Here is a 15,317-nt window from a genome sequence, read left to right as displayed (position 1 = left end):
ACTTTTTTAAGGTCTTTTAGGACACATACATGGTTGAAATGAATTTCTATGACCTTTAGTTGATTCAATTTACTTAGTAAAACAACAAGAGTTTTAAGCAATCTTTGCAAAACATAACAACTTATAATTCCCTTTCAGAGACATACAAACAAGTATCAGAAACATGTTTTTCTTTTGAACTACTCAAAAGGCAAGTCATTGTTGGTCTAAACCCTACAATATCTTCTGCCCACACAGGCTACTGGAAGAGACACAAAAAGTCAAAACAACTGAAATACATCGCCAAGACAGATTGCATAATAGGCCGGCAAACTGTAGTAAGTTATGGTTTTACCCCCCATGTAAGTGAGTAAACTGCTGGCAGGCTTCACAACAGTCACTAAAAGCCTATAAACACATCAACAGAGAGCACAAACACAGCAGAGCTTTGTGGGGAAACAGGCGTGTTAAATCCTGTGTGTCTGGCGTGGGAGCCTCAGCAAACCCGGATGAGGGAGAGACCAAAGGAGGAGAGAATGAGAGAGAAGATAATAGTTTTGTTACAGAGAAATCCAGATATGGATATGCATAAAGGAAGTCCATCTCTTGACCTCCTTCCATGTCCATCTCCATCTCTCTTTTCACCCCTCCATTCATGTACCCTTTTTGGAAGTCATGAGCAAAGTGTGATAATATTTTAACCTGTCGCCCGGTGTGTCTACTGTAGCAGCTGCAGGTGGGAAAATGTACAGACGGAGACACGTATTGAAGGGTTTTGTTCGTGCCCTTCCTGTGAAGCGCTTCGGTGAGACAACACAAAGGGGTTGTGTTGAACGTTCAGATGCACAACAGATTACTGTGAACACTCAACTATTAGAATGTGATTCTCATTCGTATCTTAGGAGGTTTATTCATGCAGTAAAATGTTCCTTTCATTGGATAAATAGTCATAGACTAAATAGTTGGTAACTGCTGTTAAATAGAAAAACCCACAATTGTCACTGAAACTACAACAAACTGACAGGGGAAAAAATTATAATAGAAGTTTACTAAAAGTAAACTAATGGAAATCAGATATTTCCACAAAGATTTTATATTGACACCCTGCATTTCTTTTGACTGTGAGTTGATTTGTCAAAATGTTCTGTCCAGAGAGCATTCTGCCAGAGGTTTTGAGGCTTTTCCCTGTCCATTGTGGTAAATTCCAGTTTAGCCTTCAAAATGAGATGGATGGTGTGATTTTATCAGGTTTATTTTGATGTTGAAGTTATTTTTTTTGTGACTGGAGGTTGTTGTAGCTGTTTGGTAAATATTCTTACTAAGTTTTTAATTTGCCATCAGTTTTTTCTCTTGCGGCATTATTTAGGAATGGCAGCAACAGCCCTGTGGACCTTAACATTCTAAATATAAGCAGTTGTATTTGCTGGATGGAACATTTGGCTGACTAGACGGTTTTATAGGTTTAACCTTTAACACGATTTTCTTTCTAATCTCCTGAGACAACTCTCCTCTTCTATGCTGCAACTTCAGTGTGATACGCACAACAGATGAAACAAGTATTTGACATCGACTAATCACAAATTATTTATTTTAAAAAGAATGCAGCACAAAAGAATAGAAGATACAACACTTGTAATAGACACTGGTATCAATCTTATAATCAGAACTTTAGCAGGTCCATGAAGCCCTTAAAGTAAACAGGCTGCAACTTTTACGTGAACAAAACAGATAAAAAGTTAGTTAAAGTAAACGGTTACATAAATACGATAAAAGAACAACAAAGTTTTATCTGTTGTTCTCGGGAGAGATTTCAGATCCCCGGTGGATCGCCTACGCTCCCACTCTTGGCCGTGGACCACGTCCCCGACTCCATCCTGCATCTCTGAGTGAGAGTGATTCCTGCTGGGTCGTCTTTCCTCCTGGTCGTGGACTGCACTTCTGCTTCATCATGACTGTGGACTTCATCACCACTTGTCCCTCAGCTTTATCTGAATGAACTCTTTTAGATACGTAGTTGTAGAAGCTAATCTTTCTCTAACAGTTCTGGTATCGCCTGTCCGTCCTGGGATAGGATCTCTCCTTCATGTGGGAATCCCTAAGGTTTCTTCTTTTTTTCCTGACTCAGGTTTTTTTAGGAGTTTTTCCTTACCGGGAGGGAGGGTCTAAGGGCAGGGATAACCAGTTTATGTAGTCTGTTTAGTTTTTAACAATTGTTTATATTTTGAAGCCCAATGAGGCAAATTCTTTTGTCATTTTGGGTTATATAAATAAAAATTGAAAATTGAATCTGTTGCTGCCTTCAACTTTCATTGTCTTACAGCTGTAATTTTTTTATTCTAGTAAATGTTTCTGCAAAAGAATGCCATTAGGGTACAATTAAAGTGGTCAAATACTCTAAAATTAGATTAACAATAAAGTAATCTTTAATCTTTTATAGTTTAATTTTGACCATTGGTGTCATCTGCTAAAACAAACATTTTTGCTTTGTCTGACACCTTACAAATATCATTAATTTATAAAATAAGTAATTTTGGGGCCCAATATTGATCCTTGTGATACTCCATAGGTAATCTTTTTTTACATTTTTGAAGTAATATTTGCACAAATTGTTTGCGATTTCTCATTTATCTTTTTAACCAGCAAAGTGCAACACCGTATTGTTAAAATCTTTGGAATTAAGGGAAAAAAAGGAAGAAAAAAAATGTGATTCTAAACTCAGATCGCAGTTGATAATACTGATCTCCCGATCTTTCACTATAATTAAGTAATATAAGACTTGGAAATGCTGCTTCAGCACATGTAACCTATTGGGCCTTTTATTGTTGGAATAAAGAGTTAAAAGCTCTCCATGTTTTCTTAGCGTGATTTTGATATTGCAGCTGTTTGTATTTGGCCCTTTGGTGTCAGTCTAACTATTCCCTGTCCAACATGACCCCTGCAGGAATTGAAAACAGTCTTCACTTTGTTCTCAGTGACAACTCTGTTCAACGGAAACCGGCACCCACACTCCCCGTCTCAGAGCAGGACTATGGCTCACGCTGTTGGCAGCAAGTCTGATGAAAAATCTGGCCCCAACAGGAATTCCTTGAAAAACGCCGGCGGCAGGAAGAGGACTGGTGGGAAGGAGGAGAGAGATGCTGAATGACTCTTGTGAGAGCCCTTTTCCCCAGAAGTGAAACAGACTGGAAATTGCTCCACATCACTGCTGCCACAAATCCTGTGGAATCAGCTGTTCAGATGAGTTGGGCAACATGTGGCGAGAATCTTTCAGAAATGGATTTATTGGTTTAAAAATAAATACAAGAGCCCTGAGCAAGTACAAGGGTTTCCAGTCACTGAATCTGTGGCCTCAGCATGATCCTCAGTGTGGGTGGTGGAGGCAGAGTCACCACCTCAGACCAAAGAGGATGTGGAGAGATGACTCACCTATTCTCTCGATCACAATTTCATTTTTAAATGTGTGACTCCTTGTAATTGGCCTCACTTTCTGTTTTCAGGCTGTCTTTTAAAGGGGCCATACAATGAAAAAACAACTTTTTGAGGTTTTAAGTGCATTATACTGGTCATTTGTCACTATACAGAGCCCCAAAGGGGTATTTTGATCCGTTCATGCATTTCTGAGTATTAGTCTAATAACCTGTGTTATCAACAGCAAACCCCCACCACCCACAAACAAAAACGAGCGGGTCCCCACGATCTGACGACACAGAGTGAGACAGCCTCTTTCAGGAAGAGTCTGCTCTGCCCTGGTCTAACACAAACACCCAATTTCTCTACAGAGCTAGCGGTGATCAGCAAAAAAACTTTCATTTTAGATTAACAATACCGTATATCTTCCAATTGTGTCTTCAATAAATTCCAGCTCAAATAGGGGTTTGTTACTTTAGACGCTGGGCTCCTCTAAGACCCCCTTTGGTCGGGCATGTGTATTTGTGTTGTGAAACAGTGTAGCGATGGCCGGGCCAACAAAGGGCAGATTTATGGTATGTGCATCCATCTTTGAAAGAAAAATGGATGTTTATTTTCGTGGGACAAACAAAGACACTCTATCGGCTCTAGGATAAGGTCATCCAGGTGGAGCCTCAGGAATCAAGTTGTTTTACTTCCGGGTGGGAAAAAAACTCACAAAAATAACTACTATTTCATAAATAATTTGTTTTTTTGGTGTGGAAAATGTAATATATGATCATATATATGAATATGGTTTACTTTGAAAGCTTAAGAACATCATTAAAGACTACCGAGTGCCAACCTAAGAGTACAATCAACAACAACACATTTCTGGAACAAACTATTTAGAAATAGTAACATCACCTGGATCCATAATCACAAAATTCTCCTACATGAATAATAAGCACAGGTTGCTGGAATAGCCATGTAGCATGTACTTGCACCTGAAGCAGCACTGCCATGTTGACTACTGACATTAGCAAAAACCAGTCGATGCTTTAGGTCCTTCTGGGTCCACCCACCTGCCTATCATAAAACACACCCTTAGTTTCACACAGATTTGACCTGTAAAATAATTTATTGACTGAAAAAAAAGCTTCCACCTTGAGTTGTTATGAATGAATAAAACAAAATAAAATACGTTTATTTTTGGTGTAAAGTTTGGTATAAACTAGAATAATGTGTACACCCTCTTTAATATCCAAGCTAATTTTGACCTAACCCTTTACACACAAAGTCACAAGAGTCCAGTTAAGCAGAGTTACCTACTGTGGTTTGCCTAGTTCTCCCATATCTTGTTTGTTTAATAAGAAGACATATTTCATTTTTTGAAAGACTGGATTTATGAATGTATTACATATCTACGATGGGACTAAACTTCTGACAGTTTTCACCCTAAGTGCCATAATGATAAAGAAGGATCAGTTCTTTCTGGGGACATTGAGTCAGATGGAATGGGAGAGGGGGAGGGAGGCGGCGCCGACAGATCTCCTGGGATCCCTGTGGAGCTCCGACACAAAAAGGAGATTGTGGCACAGACTGACCCTTCCAAGAAACATGACTTCCTGTCCCATCAGCCTCCAGCATCCTCCGCATGTGAGCTTCTGACTTCCCAGAGTTAACAGATCCTTCTTAATATCGTACCCTTAAACAGTTCCAGCAGCAAGAACTGATGATGCATTATTAAGAGAGTTGCTTCAAGCCCCTTAACGTAACCTATGAGTGTAATTCTGATACAAATATATGATCATTTCCTATTAACTCGCTGTAAGGTACAAAAAAACTCAATGTGGAATCATCAAACATGGGTTTAACTGGTGAATTGAAGAAATAAATTTGAATCTTAAGAGAGAAGCTCTGCAGCACTAACCAGGTCAGATCATCACCCAGTTTTGTGAGGGAAGTTGCAAAGGCTTAGGAGATCTCTCTACCTTGACGTGACTCTGAGCACCCAGGTTGTAGATCTCAGTTGGCTTCACTTCATTGATGATCTTCACCAAACACGTGCTGTCAGTCAGGTCACCATAATGCAACTTCATGTCTGTGGAAAAGCAGTCAGCTTAGGAAGCACAGCAAAATCTTTAATACAGATTCATGTTTCATATCCTAAATTACCAACAAGAGACTGGTATTAGGTAGTCAAATTACATTTTATGATAATAATACGTCCTTAAGGAAGATTGAGGAGGGAGGATTCTCCAGGATTCACAATGACCTTTATTTAACCCGAGAACTAGAGGATGCTTACTTTGGAAAAGTTAAAACACACAACTACTGTATAGATTATAATAGCTAATAGTCATTTACTTTCAAAGTGGTATTTAGAGTATATTATCATTATGGCAGTACTCATTTGCTTTCTGTGTTGACGATGCCTTATTTCTACATCAGAGTGGGACATTGTTCCTCTTTTTGTGGATCTTTGTGTAACTTTCTTTGTTTATCATTTTCAGGTGTGGTTTGCTGAATGGTGTGGTTTGCTGATTGGCCCATAGCAGCATTTAAACCACTGTTAGGTCCTTCAGTCCTTAAGGGGGAAGTTCTGCTGCAAGTTCTCTTCTGCACAGCTCCTTGCCCCATTTTGGAAGTACCTCCAGAAACAATGTTGTTGTGTAGATTTGGGGTGGTGCTTTTTGTTCTGGCCACTCCATTTTGCCTGCATTCTCGTTAATCATATTTGTGTGAAGCTGCAAGGGTGAACCCCCATCTTTTTCTATCTGAAGGAGTTTGGCATTTGCCATTATGTTTCCCTTTTCTTTCATATTTAGTTTAAATATTTGTGGATTTAGATAAATGTATTTGTCGGTTTCCTTTTTTGGCCATAGATTCACCTTAAAGCTGTTTATTTTCACTTAAGTTATCGTGAATGATTTATAATTATGTTAATAAATCTGCCAGTCTGGGTTAGGTGTGTGTTTGTGTTGTTGCTTTGAAATTGTTTAAACAGAAAAAACAAGGAAATATCAAACAAGTCTAAAATGACCTTGAAATAAATCTTGCATAACTTGACAAAAGCTTGTTTTGGATAGAGCTCGTCTCTTTGCTTAATATATTTAGAACAACAGAAAGAAATCATCCACAAAATCTTAAAAAAAAGTTGTCTTTATCTGTATTTGTGATGCTCAGAGGAATGATGAACTTACTTCCTTCGGTGTGCGTCTGTGGGTTTTGGTAAAGATGCTCGATTCGTCCTGTGTTGAAGGAACTGGAACGCCTCATGATACCATGAACCTGAGGCCAAAGGAAACAAAAGAACCTCAAACATACAAGTTATTGTTAGTGCATTGCTCTGCGTATTTTAATTTATTCCATTTTTTTTTTTTTTTTTTTTTAAGTTTAGAGGCTTGTTTTAAGGTTGCACAGGATACCATCTTTGTCTTTCATAACACTCGTCTATCAAAGACAGGTATAAAACTTTGCATTTCGAACTTGAGGGTAATGGCATGTCGCTTGGCTCCAGCTGCCTGGCTTTTGTTCCCTCTGATCTAGAATCTACGCTCCGCACTCCGAGGGGAATTTCTGAGGAAGATCTGCTCGGTGAAGATAACACCACCTGATCCGAGGGGAGTCCATTAGAGGGAGGACAATGTGGCCTGACCGCACTTCCTTTATTCACTGTGTGCTTCCTGCCTGCCTTTGCACTTGTCTTTAGTGCCAACCCCCAGCTCCTCCACCCCTTCCCTGTTAGCATCTCCAACCTGGACTCAATCCACTTCCTTTCTGTTAGCCACAGGCAGCAGCTGATGACAGAGAACGCCAAGATGGTGGGGTATTTCCTTTATGTCACTTAGTTAGAAAATGCAATTCAAGTTTCTATTCCTTTAAAGAAAAAAAAAAATCACAAACAATCTAGACTTTGATGTTTTAGAAACAAACTAATATAACTGAACTTTTTGTAACTTAATAGCTGAAAATGTATAGGAGAGGTAACATTTCCTGTAGTTTCGTTATGTTTTAATTTAATGTCGCCCGAGAGCAAACAGATACAAAATTTCCACATAGCTGACCCATTTCTCAGAGACGCACACACAAATGTGATAAAACAATCGTCTGCAGTTCCTGCTGCGCAGACACACAAAGCAGGGCTGGTTGGAAAATGTTTCAGTGATTAGACAGCAGCTCTGCTGTCTGCTCCACATGATAACAGTGTGTATGATACTTGTGCTTTTTATGCTGTGGAAGCCTTTTTCCCCAAACTCCAGTTTTTCTGTATTCAAATGATTTACTGTGAAGAAAGGATTGAGTTTTTGAGCTCCGGTGCGAAGCAGCAGAACAAGTCGGTGACCTCATAACAACAACCACTTCCCAGTGGACAGTTTGACCCAGGGTTAAAGGTCAGAGGTTAAAAAGCTCATGCAATATGAGGGGTCTTATCAGGTGAAGGTGCGAGTCGGTGAGTGTGTGTAAGAGCTGTCAAATTACATCAGGATCCCTCTGGAGTTCCCACAGACTGCTGTGGCTGGACGCTGCTTATCGAGGGAATGTTGCTCTGTGTGTGTGTTGGCATCCGCCAGTGTCTGCGTTCATCTGTGTGTGCGTCTGCACTCTCAAACATCACGGTTCTCAAGAGCCTGCGGTGCTTCAATTTTCCCTCACCTCGTAACCTTTAGCAAGCAGGAACTCAGCCAGGTAGGAGCCATCCTGAAAAGACATGGGAAAAAAATAGCACATATTATATTAGAAGAACAGTACTGACAAATGAAATAATTTTTTATGAGCTGTTCAAATGTTCAAAACATTAAAATGATATGCTATGCTGCTTTTTTCATTAGAAAAAGACAAAAAACAAACAATTAGTAGTCAATTTGTGATATTCTCTATCAAATTAGTGATTTAATGTTTTCTTGCAGGCAGTTTCACCTCATTGTGGAGAAGAAAATGCATTTCTCCAACTTTAATCTGATTGCACTAACTTTTGCTCGATTTTTATTTAAGTCATTAAGTGGTGTTGCCCCACCCCACATCTTCAATATGTTGTGTGCCCACTCCTTACATTTTTATCATACCTTATTTTGTCTGACACAAATTAGATTCTGAAGAGCAAAAATGAGGCCTGAAGTGATGCGCAGATTTTTGCTCTGCCCAAGTGCCCATCCCAAAAACATTCAGAGAGTGGCAAAGGGGTGGGACCCAATCACCTGCCATGCATAAACAAGTCCTAAATATATATATATATTTATATAAAAATAATATTCTAATCAGTCACTTTAATATTTTACAAAGATGACAGAAACTATGTTCTAGAATATAACACAGGTCTTTTGATTTTGCCGAAAACTGCATAATCGTGACTAAATGACCACTGGGAACGCTTTTAAAATGGATCAACAGATGATCAGAGTGACACTTTAATATTTTTTTTACTGAAATATGGATATTTTAGGAGAAAAATCTAAAGTAAGCTGAGATTCAACCCTAGCCATCAAAGGTATGCGCAATGTAGCTCAATGCAGAGTCATGGGATGTGAGGTGTGACGGCCAAATAAATGAGAAAACATAGACATCAGACGTCTGTGTGCGAGTGTCAATAAGGTCCTGTTCCCCTCACCCATATTACTCCTCTTTTTTTCCCCGTTCAGACTTTCCAACCGCACATTCTGGAACACTCCGGAATATTCCAACCCAGTCATTCATGCCTCAATCCTCCTCACACGCGTGCACACACGGAGCAAAGTCTCTGTGCCAACATGTCAGCTCCCAGCTTCCTCTTCAGGTCTCGGGGAAACGACAGAGGTGAAGGCTGGGAAGCGAAGGAGGCATTGAAGGAGGTGTGGAAGTTGGAGAAAATGTTGAGAGGCTGCACTCATAGGGCAGGATTCATACAGTTCTATCAAAGACCATGTGAAGTCTTGTCCTTGACCAACTGGAGGACAGACTGTTGAATCCGCCATAATTATAAGTGGATTGCTCCAGGCTGGTCAGATTGGTAAACTGAAAACGCTTTCATTTATAAAATCCGACATTTCAGCTTCTCATGAAAGGAAATGAGATGATGCCATACTGTAAATCCTCGCCATCCAAACCAAACTCAAATATTTTCATTTAGTGTTCAGCCTGGGACTCATGCAGACAAATTTGAGAAAAAAAGAAAGGTGAGCACAGGGGACTGTTTTCTGTTTTAAATTACTAAGCTGAGTAAGAAGGCAAAATCCCCCTCTGGTTACTTCATGATTGCTCATCCTGCAGAAATGAATCAAAGCATCTGTCATTTCTGTTTTCACTGACATCTCACTAAAAATACTGCAAAATGAAAAAGATATCCTTTTTCCAAAGATATTAAAAATTCTTCTCAGAAAATAAAAAAAATCTCTGGCAGACAAAATTTTGCTTTTTATTGAGTCTGAAACTGAAAGTAAGTCTTACAATTAAACAGCATAATAAACTAATAGAAAATGGGATACAAAAAAAGACAAAAAACATATGTGATTGGGTCTTTTTTTACCTTTAAAGAGTCTTTTTTACTTTTTCAGATATTGCACTTTGAGTTCATTTAAATGTGTCTAATCCAATTATGGTGTTTGAACATATATATTGTTATACATTACAGAGGCTCATTTACTCTGTTGTTTTATGGGTCTACCTTCAGACTGGTAGACATTTTACTGTTAAAAAAATACATACATTATTTTTAACCAATGCCAAACTTTCTGTCAACTCCTAAAGGCTGTGTTCACGACACCCTTCCAATGAAAAGTTTATCAAAATGAAAGCTTTGAGATTTTGCATTGAAAACGTTGTCGTCTACACTTAGCCACACAAGTTTCTACGACCATACAAAAGGCATTGAACGTGCATTGCTTGTTAAACCAGGTTGAACTTTAACCAATTAGACATAGATTTGGTAGTGTCATGGGAGAAATTAATAATTTTGAATTATTTGACTCCAATCCTTCCATATTGGAATAGAGCGGTGAAAGAAAAAGCCTGGAGCAAGATTTGCAGCGCTTCAACGTTTCACACCGAGCTTCTTCCAGTTGTAGGTGAGAAACATATGCAAATAAGAGTAGCAGAAGAAGAAGAAGAAGAAGCCCCTCCCTGCTTAATCAGTGTGAACACCTTGGGCTAAACGCGTTCAAGAATGCCCAGTGTGTCCGCAGCTCAAGAGGTTTTCAATTGTATAGAATGTTACAATCGCTAAATAGACAAAAAGTGAATGTTAAATAAACACAGGTGTTGGATGCTAATGCGAATAACAGTCTGTTTGAAACACTTCAATGAAAAGGAAACCAAACTTTACAGTAACCATGAGCCTAGATAGGACAGACTATTTTCTAAATTCACATTTTTCACTAGTAACAGTATAAGAATTTCTGCTTTTTCCAACATCTTCAGGTTGACCATTCTGGCAGCAAATTGGCCCAGATGCCCGGCCTGTTTCGGCGCGGGAGATGGGCACTGGCAGCCTTTCAAACCATCCGCACGCCGTTCAATGCTGCGGCCGGTGTCATGTTTTCCTGCCCCTGTGCCAGGGTCAAAGCGTTCCATGCCAGACCAATTTGGAAAACAAGCCTGAAGAGCTGCAGCTCTGTTTTCCAACAAGAGGCTCTTTTGAGGCCATATTAGCCTGTAAACCCTGCCCTCACCCCGCTGTTTCCTGTTATGGGGAGCTGGGCGCTTACTGGGAAGAGCGGGGCAGACACATAAACACATTATGCTAACCTGGCAGCTCCGTGCAACATCCCAAACTCCCTAAAGACTCATTTAGACGATACGACAGAAACCCATCTCCTCACCTGAGTACATATAGAGGGAGCTTGATGAGGAAACTGAACTTTTGGGGAGGATGTCATCATCTCAAATACGACTGTAAGTAATTTAATAAATTAGACAAAACAGGTACACGGGAAAAAGGTAAATGGAAGGCACGGCCGAGTTAGAGTGAAGAAATAGGACGGCTTAAAAAACAATATTAAATCCATAAAGACCAGAGTAAACAATTCTGCAACTTTCAGATTACTGTAAACGTGTTCATGACTGAACACAAACACTTTCAAGATAAAGTCAAAGATATTTTAAGGAAAAACTCTTGGATTGTGTTGTAAAATTGAAAAAAATAGTGACTGCAAAAACATTTAAACTTTCAACTAACGTAGAAAAGTGATTAAAACCAAGTTAAACAAAAAAATGTTTATGTCAGTCCATCAAAAATGTTACTCAAGTTTACTCATCAGCACAGCATTCCGCCTGCCATCATTAGCCCCAATCAGTATTCCCACCATCATAATTATCACATCATCATGTGGTCACATTAAGAGACTATTCATTTCAGCTTATAGCACTGTTGGTGTGTGAGTGTGCACACTATTTTTTTTACTTACTAAAAATCCTTCTTTTCCTTTTCTACACATGCAGATTACACCAATTCTAATTAGTGAAAGAGAAGCAAATGTCATTTTGTGTAGGGCAGTTCGAAATCCCCCCATATTTTCTGAAATAAGGCTTTTTTTTTACATTAAATGTACGAATTTAAAATTTTTATTTTGTCAAATAATAAAATAAAAACACAAAAATGTTGAGTTTACTGTCTGTGGGGTTAAAGGAAGGTATTTGTGATGAACCAATTTATGATAAAACCATAAGACCAGAAAAAAGTGTGAAGTTAGCGCCCTCTGCTGGAGAAATATATCAAGCAAAATATCAAGTTTTTGTTGTATTTATCATTATTGTCTCATTACACAGTCATCATGTCACAATTGCATCTGGCCAGCGTGAAGGGTTAAGCCTAGTGAAGGACTTTTCTGTCTTTTAAAGCCAAATGTACACACAAGGCGTGTGCCTGCTTTTCTCATTGTGCGTCAGCTACAAATAATTCACTTTAATCTGTTTTCTTTAGACCGCAAGCAGAAGCTGGCAAGCTCAGCGGTGGTCTCCAATTAGGCCAGATGAAGCTGCAATCACAAACCACAACATGCAAACATGGACACTGTGCTTTGCATGAACGTTGGGCTGCTGTGTGGAAACGAGAAACACCAGAATCGAGCAGATTTTAGGATCAGATAAACTGAACAAGACAATGAAGCACTCCTACAGATTTCTGCACCCACTGCACTGAATCCACAAAGGCATGCCTGCACAATTTAGCATTTTTCTGCCACTTGAGGGCAGTCTCCTAAATATCTTTTAGTGTTTTTCTTGCATGGGTGCAATTCTGCTCATTGGGTGATCATGGTTTCTTTTGGTACAAATGTATCACTTTAAATGAATGTTTCTCACATAAAAATGGTGGAAAAACTATTAAATTTGCATTTTATTGAAGTTCATATGATCTGCTTGAAATTCTTCTTTTGATCATAAATATTTTGGAATTTAAAAAAAGTTGCATGACTTCTACATGTTCCATGACCGACAGATTCATGGACAGCAGTGCAATGTTAAAGAGGTTAATATGTAGCTTTTGTTTGCAATTACAGATTTCTTTTTTTATATATTTTTGGAGTCATATTAATTATCACTTATTTTATTATTAATATTATTATAACATTTTCTACAATATGTTCCGTTTCGTTAGTGATAATAATAATATTAATTAATAATATTAATAATATAATAATAATATTATTAATAACAATAATAATACACTATTTATAAAGCACTTTATTAAAAATTAGCACCAAAGAGTTGTACAATGACAAAACTTAAAATAATTTAAAGGATAAGATAGAACTACATTAAAATTGTACAGAGAAATGCTTATAAAGTTACATTTTTAAAACAAAACATGTCACAAATAATACAAAACAGAGAATACATTGAAATGTGGTAGATAAAAGAAAGAGAGGGAACCTTTTCAAAGAGTATTAAAAGCCAAATTAAAAAAGAGGGTTCTAAGAGAGGACTAAAAAAACGGGCAATGAAATAGTCTCTCTAACATGAATTAGAAGATCGTTCCAGAGTTTTGAAGCTGTTACATTAAAATGTAGCTACAATTTATTCATCCATTATTATTCCATGCTCAAAAAAGGAAAGCAAAGTTTAGCATAAGCACAGATTGAGATGATCTTTTTTTTAAATTACAGTTAGTGAATGTAATGTTTTTATGCTAAAGCCAAAAACTAGAATGTAACAGAAAAAATATAGAGAAAATTGGTCGTTATGAACTTATACTTTTGATATAGCATTTAAACCTGAAGGCAGCTAACAAATGCCTCTGGCTAAAATTTATTGTCATATAGTGATGGATAAAACAATAAAAAAAAATCAAATTATGTAATGCAACTATAGTGAATCTTCTTAAATTTAATAAATAAATACTACGTTATTTTTATTAGTAAGCTACTTCTATAAAATATTCTCATAGGGGAATCCTTAGTTAAACCCCAAGTTTTAAAAAATCATTCTAGCTGTTCAAATCAAAGAATGACTAACTGTACCGAAGTCTTAGCAGTGAACACATTGAAGATTTTGTTCCCTTTATCGTCTTAATTACAGTCAGCAGCAATGAAGCGTGACAAGTCATTCGAGCCAGGGTGGTTTCACAAGCGAGTGTGGTAACTGCTGAAAAGCAGGACTGTTGAGATCTATAGTACATACAGCTCCACACAATTGAATGACTAACTCCTGACTACAGAAACTAAAGCCTGTCCTTAAACTTTGCATAAGTGCGGGTTTGTTCACTTCGGGTTTAACTGGTAAACTGCAGAGGAGAACTTAAAGGAATTTGGCAGAACACTTTTCACTCGCTAACTCCTAAACATTTGTGTCTCGAGAGAAACTTTTTCTTGAAAGCCAATTAGAGCAAATAGGGTCCATGTTGAGCAGCATCAAAACCTACAGGTTTGTGCTGCTTAAAAGTTAATTACTTTAATTGAATTTAAGAAAAAAAACAATAACTTTAAATTTTAACTTCTAGAGTCTAAAAACGTGCAATATTTTTAATAAATAAACGGATAAGTCATTGTTGCCGTTGTTTCATGAGCAGCTGTGCCTCCCCAAACTGCTGAGTCTGCGAACTTATTTTATGTTACTGCAATTGAACTTGTGTCTCTTTTCCTGTACAAACAAGAGCTGACAGATTTCTGTTTGAGTAAGAGTGACTCCTATGAGGAGCTATCAGCAACTGTTATGAGTAAAGAGGAGACGTGTGCATGGATTCTTAGCTTTATGATGTTTTATCTGGCCCTCAGCAGTTCTGCTAACAGTGAAGTCTGTTCAATAAAGTAAGGAGAGGATGAAAAGGCATGAAAAGGTCCTTCAGGAAGAAAAGATGCTGATGAAAATGAACATCTAAGAGAGGCTATAATGCAATAAAGTGTTGTTTTCTTTCTTATACAAAAGTTGAAGACAGAAATGTGAAACTCAGAGCCAAGGTAAAGTTCTAGCATCTAACAGATGGGGTGAACCTGTCCTCTTTGTAACCCCTGCCCATAAAACAGAACCACAGGCCAGAACCCCTGCTCGGGACTGCGGCTATGACTTGGCTCTCAGGTGGTCTTCTATAACTCACACCATCTCTCCACAGAACCTTCACTGAGACATCGGTCAACAATATTCAGAATGAGGAGCACACCGCTGTGAAATTTATGAACAGTAGTTAGCAGGAATGTATTTTATGGCATCGGAGGGGCTCCTGAGGCTCGGTGAGTGATTTCTGAGATGGCGTATCCAGATGGAAGCCTGTCACCTCAATTAACTTTCAGTTTTTTACTGTTAAGCCATCAAGGACATAAAATAATGGAGCTGCGTTACCAAAGGAAAGCAATTTACATGTGAAACCAGACCTCTACCACAAACTCAAATAATTTGACACCTCGATCTAAACTCAAATATTAAGCACTATTTTAGGTTGTTTTGATCTCATCACAATATATTCTCTCCCCTCAACAATATGGTCTTGTCATCCATTACTTCCTTCTAACCATCTAATCAACTCATCCATTTATTCCTCAGGG

At 38.2% G+C, this 15,317-nt stretch overlaps 1 protein-coding gene across 1 annotated transcript in view; it reads right to left on the bottom strand.

The window, feature by feature from the left end:
• Positions 1 to 15,317, bottom strand: part of gmds (GDP-mannose 4,6-dehydratase) — a 173,163-nt gene that overhangs the window by 150,588 nt on the left and 7,258 nt on the right. The window contains exons 2-4 of the mRNA XM_024279290.2: positions 8,026 to 8,070; positions 6,573 to 6,660; positions 5,361 to 5,470 (exon numbers count right to left, since the gene is read on the bottom strand). Of these exons, the coding sequence (XP_024135058.1) occupies positions 5,361 to 5,470; positions 6,573 to 6,660; positions 8,026 to 8,070 (243 nt within the window). The remainder of the gene's footprint in view (positions 1 to 5,360; positions 5,471 to 6,572; positions 6,661 to 8,025; positions 8,071 to 15,317) is intronic.

Source organism: Oryzias melastigma, linkage group LG4, assembly GCF_002922805.2.
Source record: "Oryzias melastigma strain HK-1 linkage group LG4, ASM292280v2, whole genome shotgun sequence".
Lineage (NCBI taxonomy): Eukaryota > Metazoa > Chordata > Actinopteri > Beloniformes > Adrianichthyidae > Oryzias > Oryzias melastigma.
This window is presented reverse-complemented; position numbering and strand designations above follow the sequence as displayed.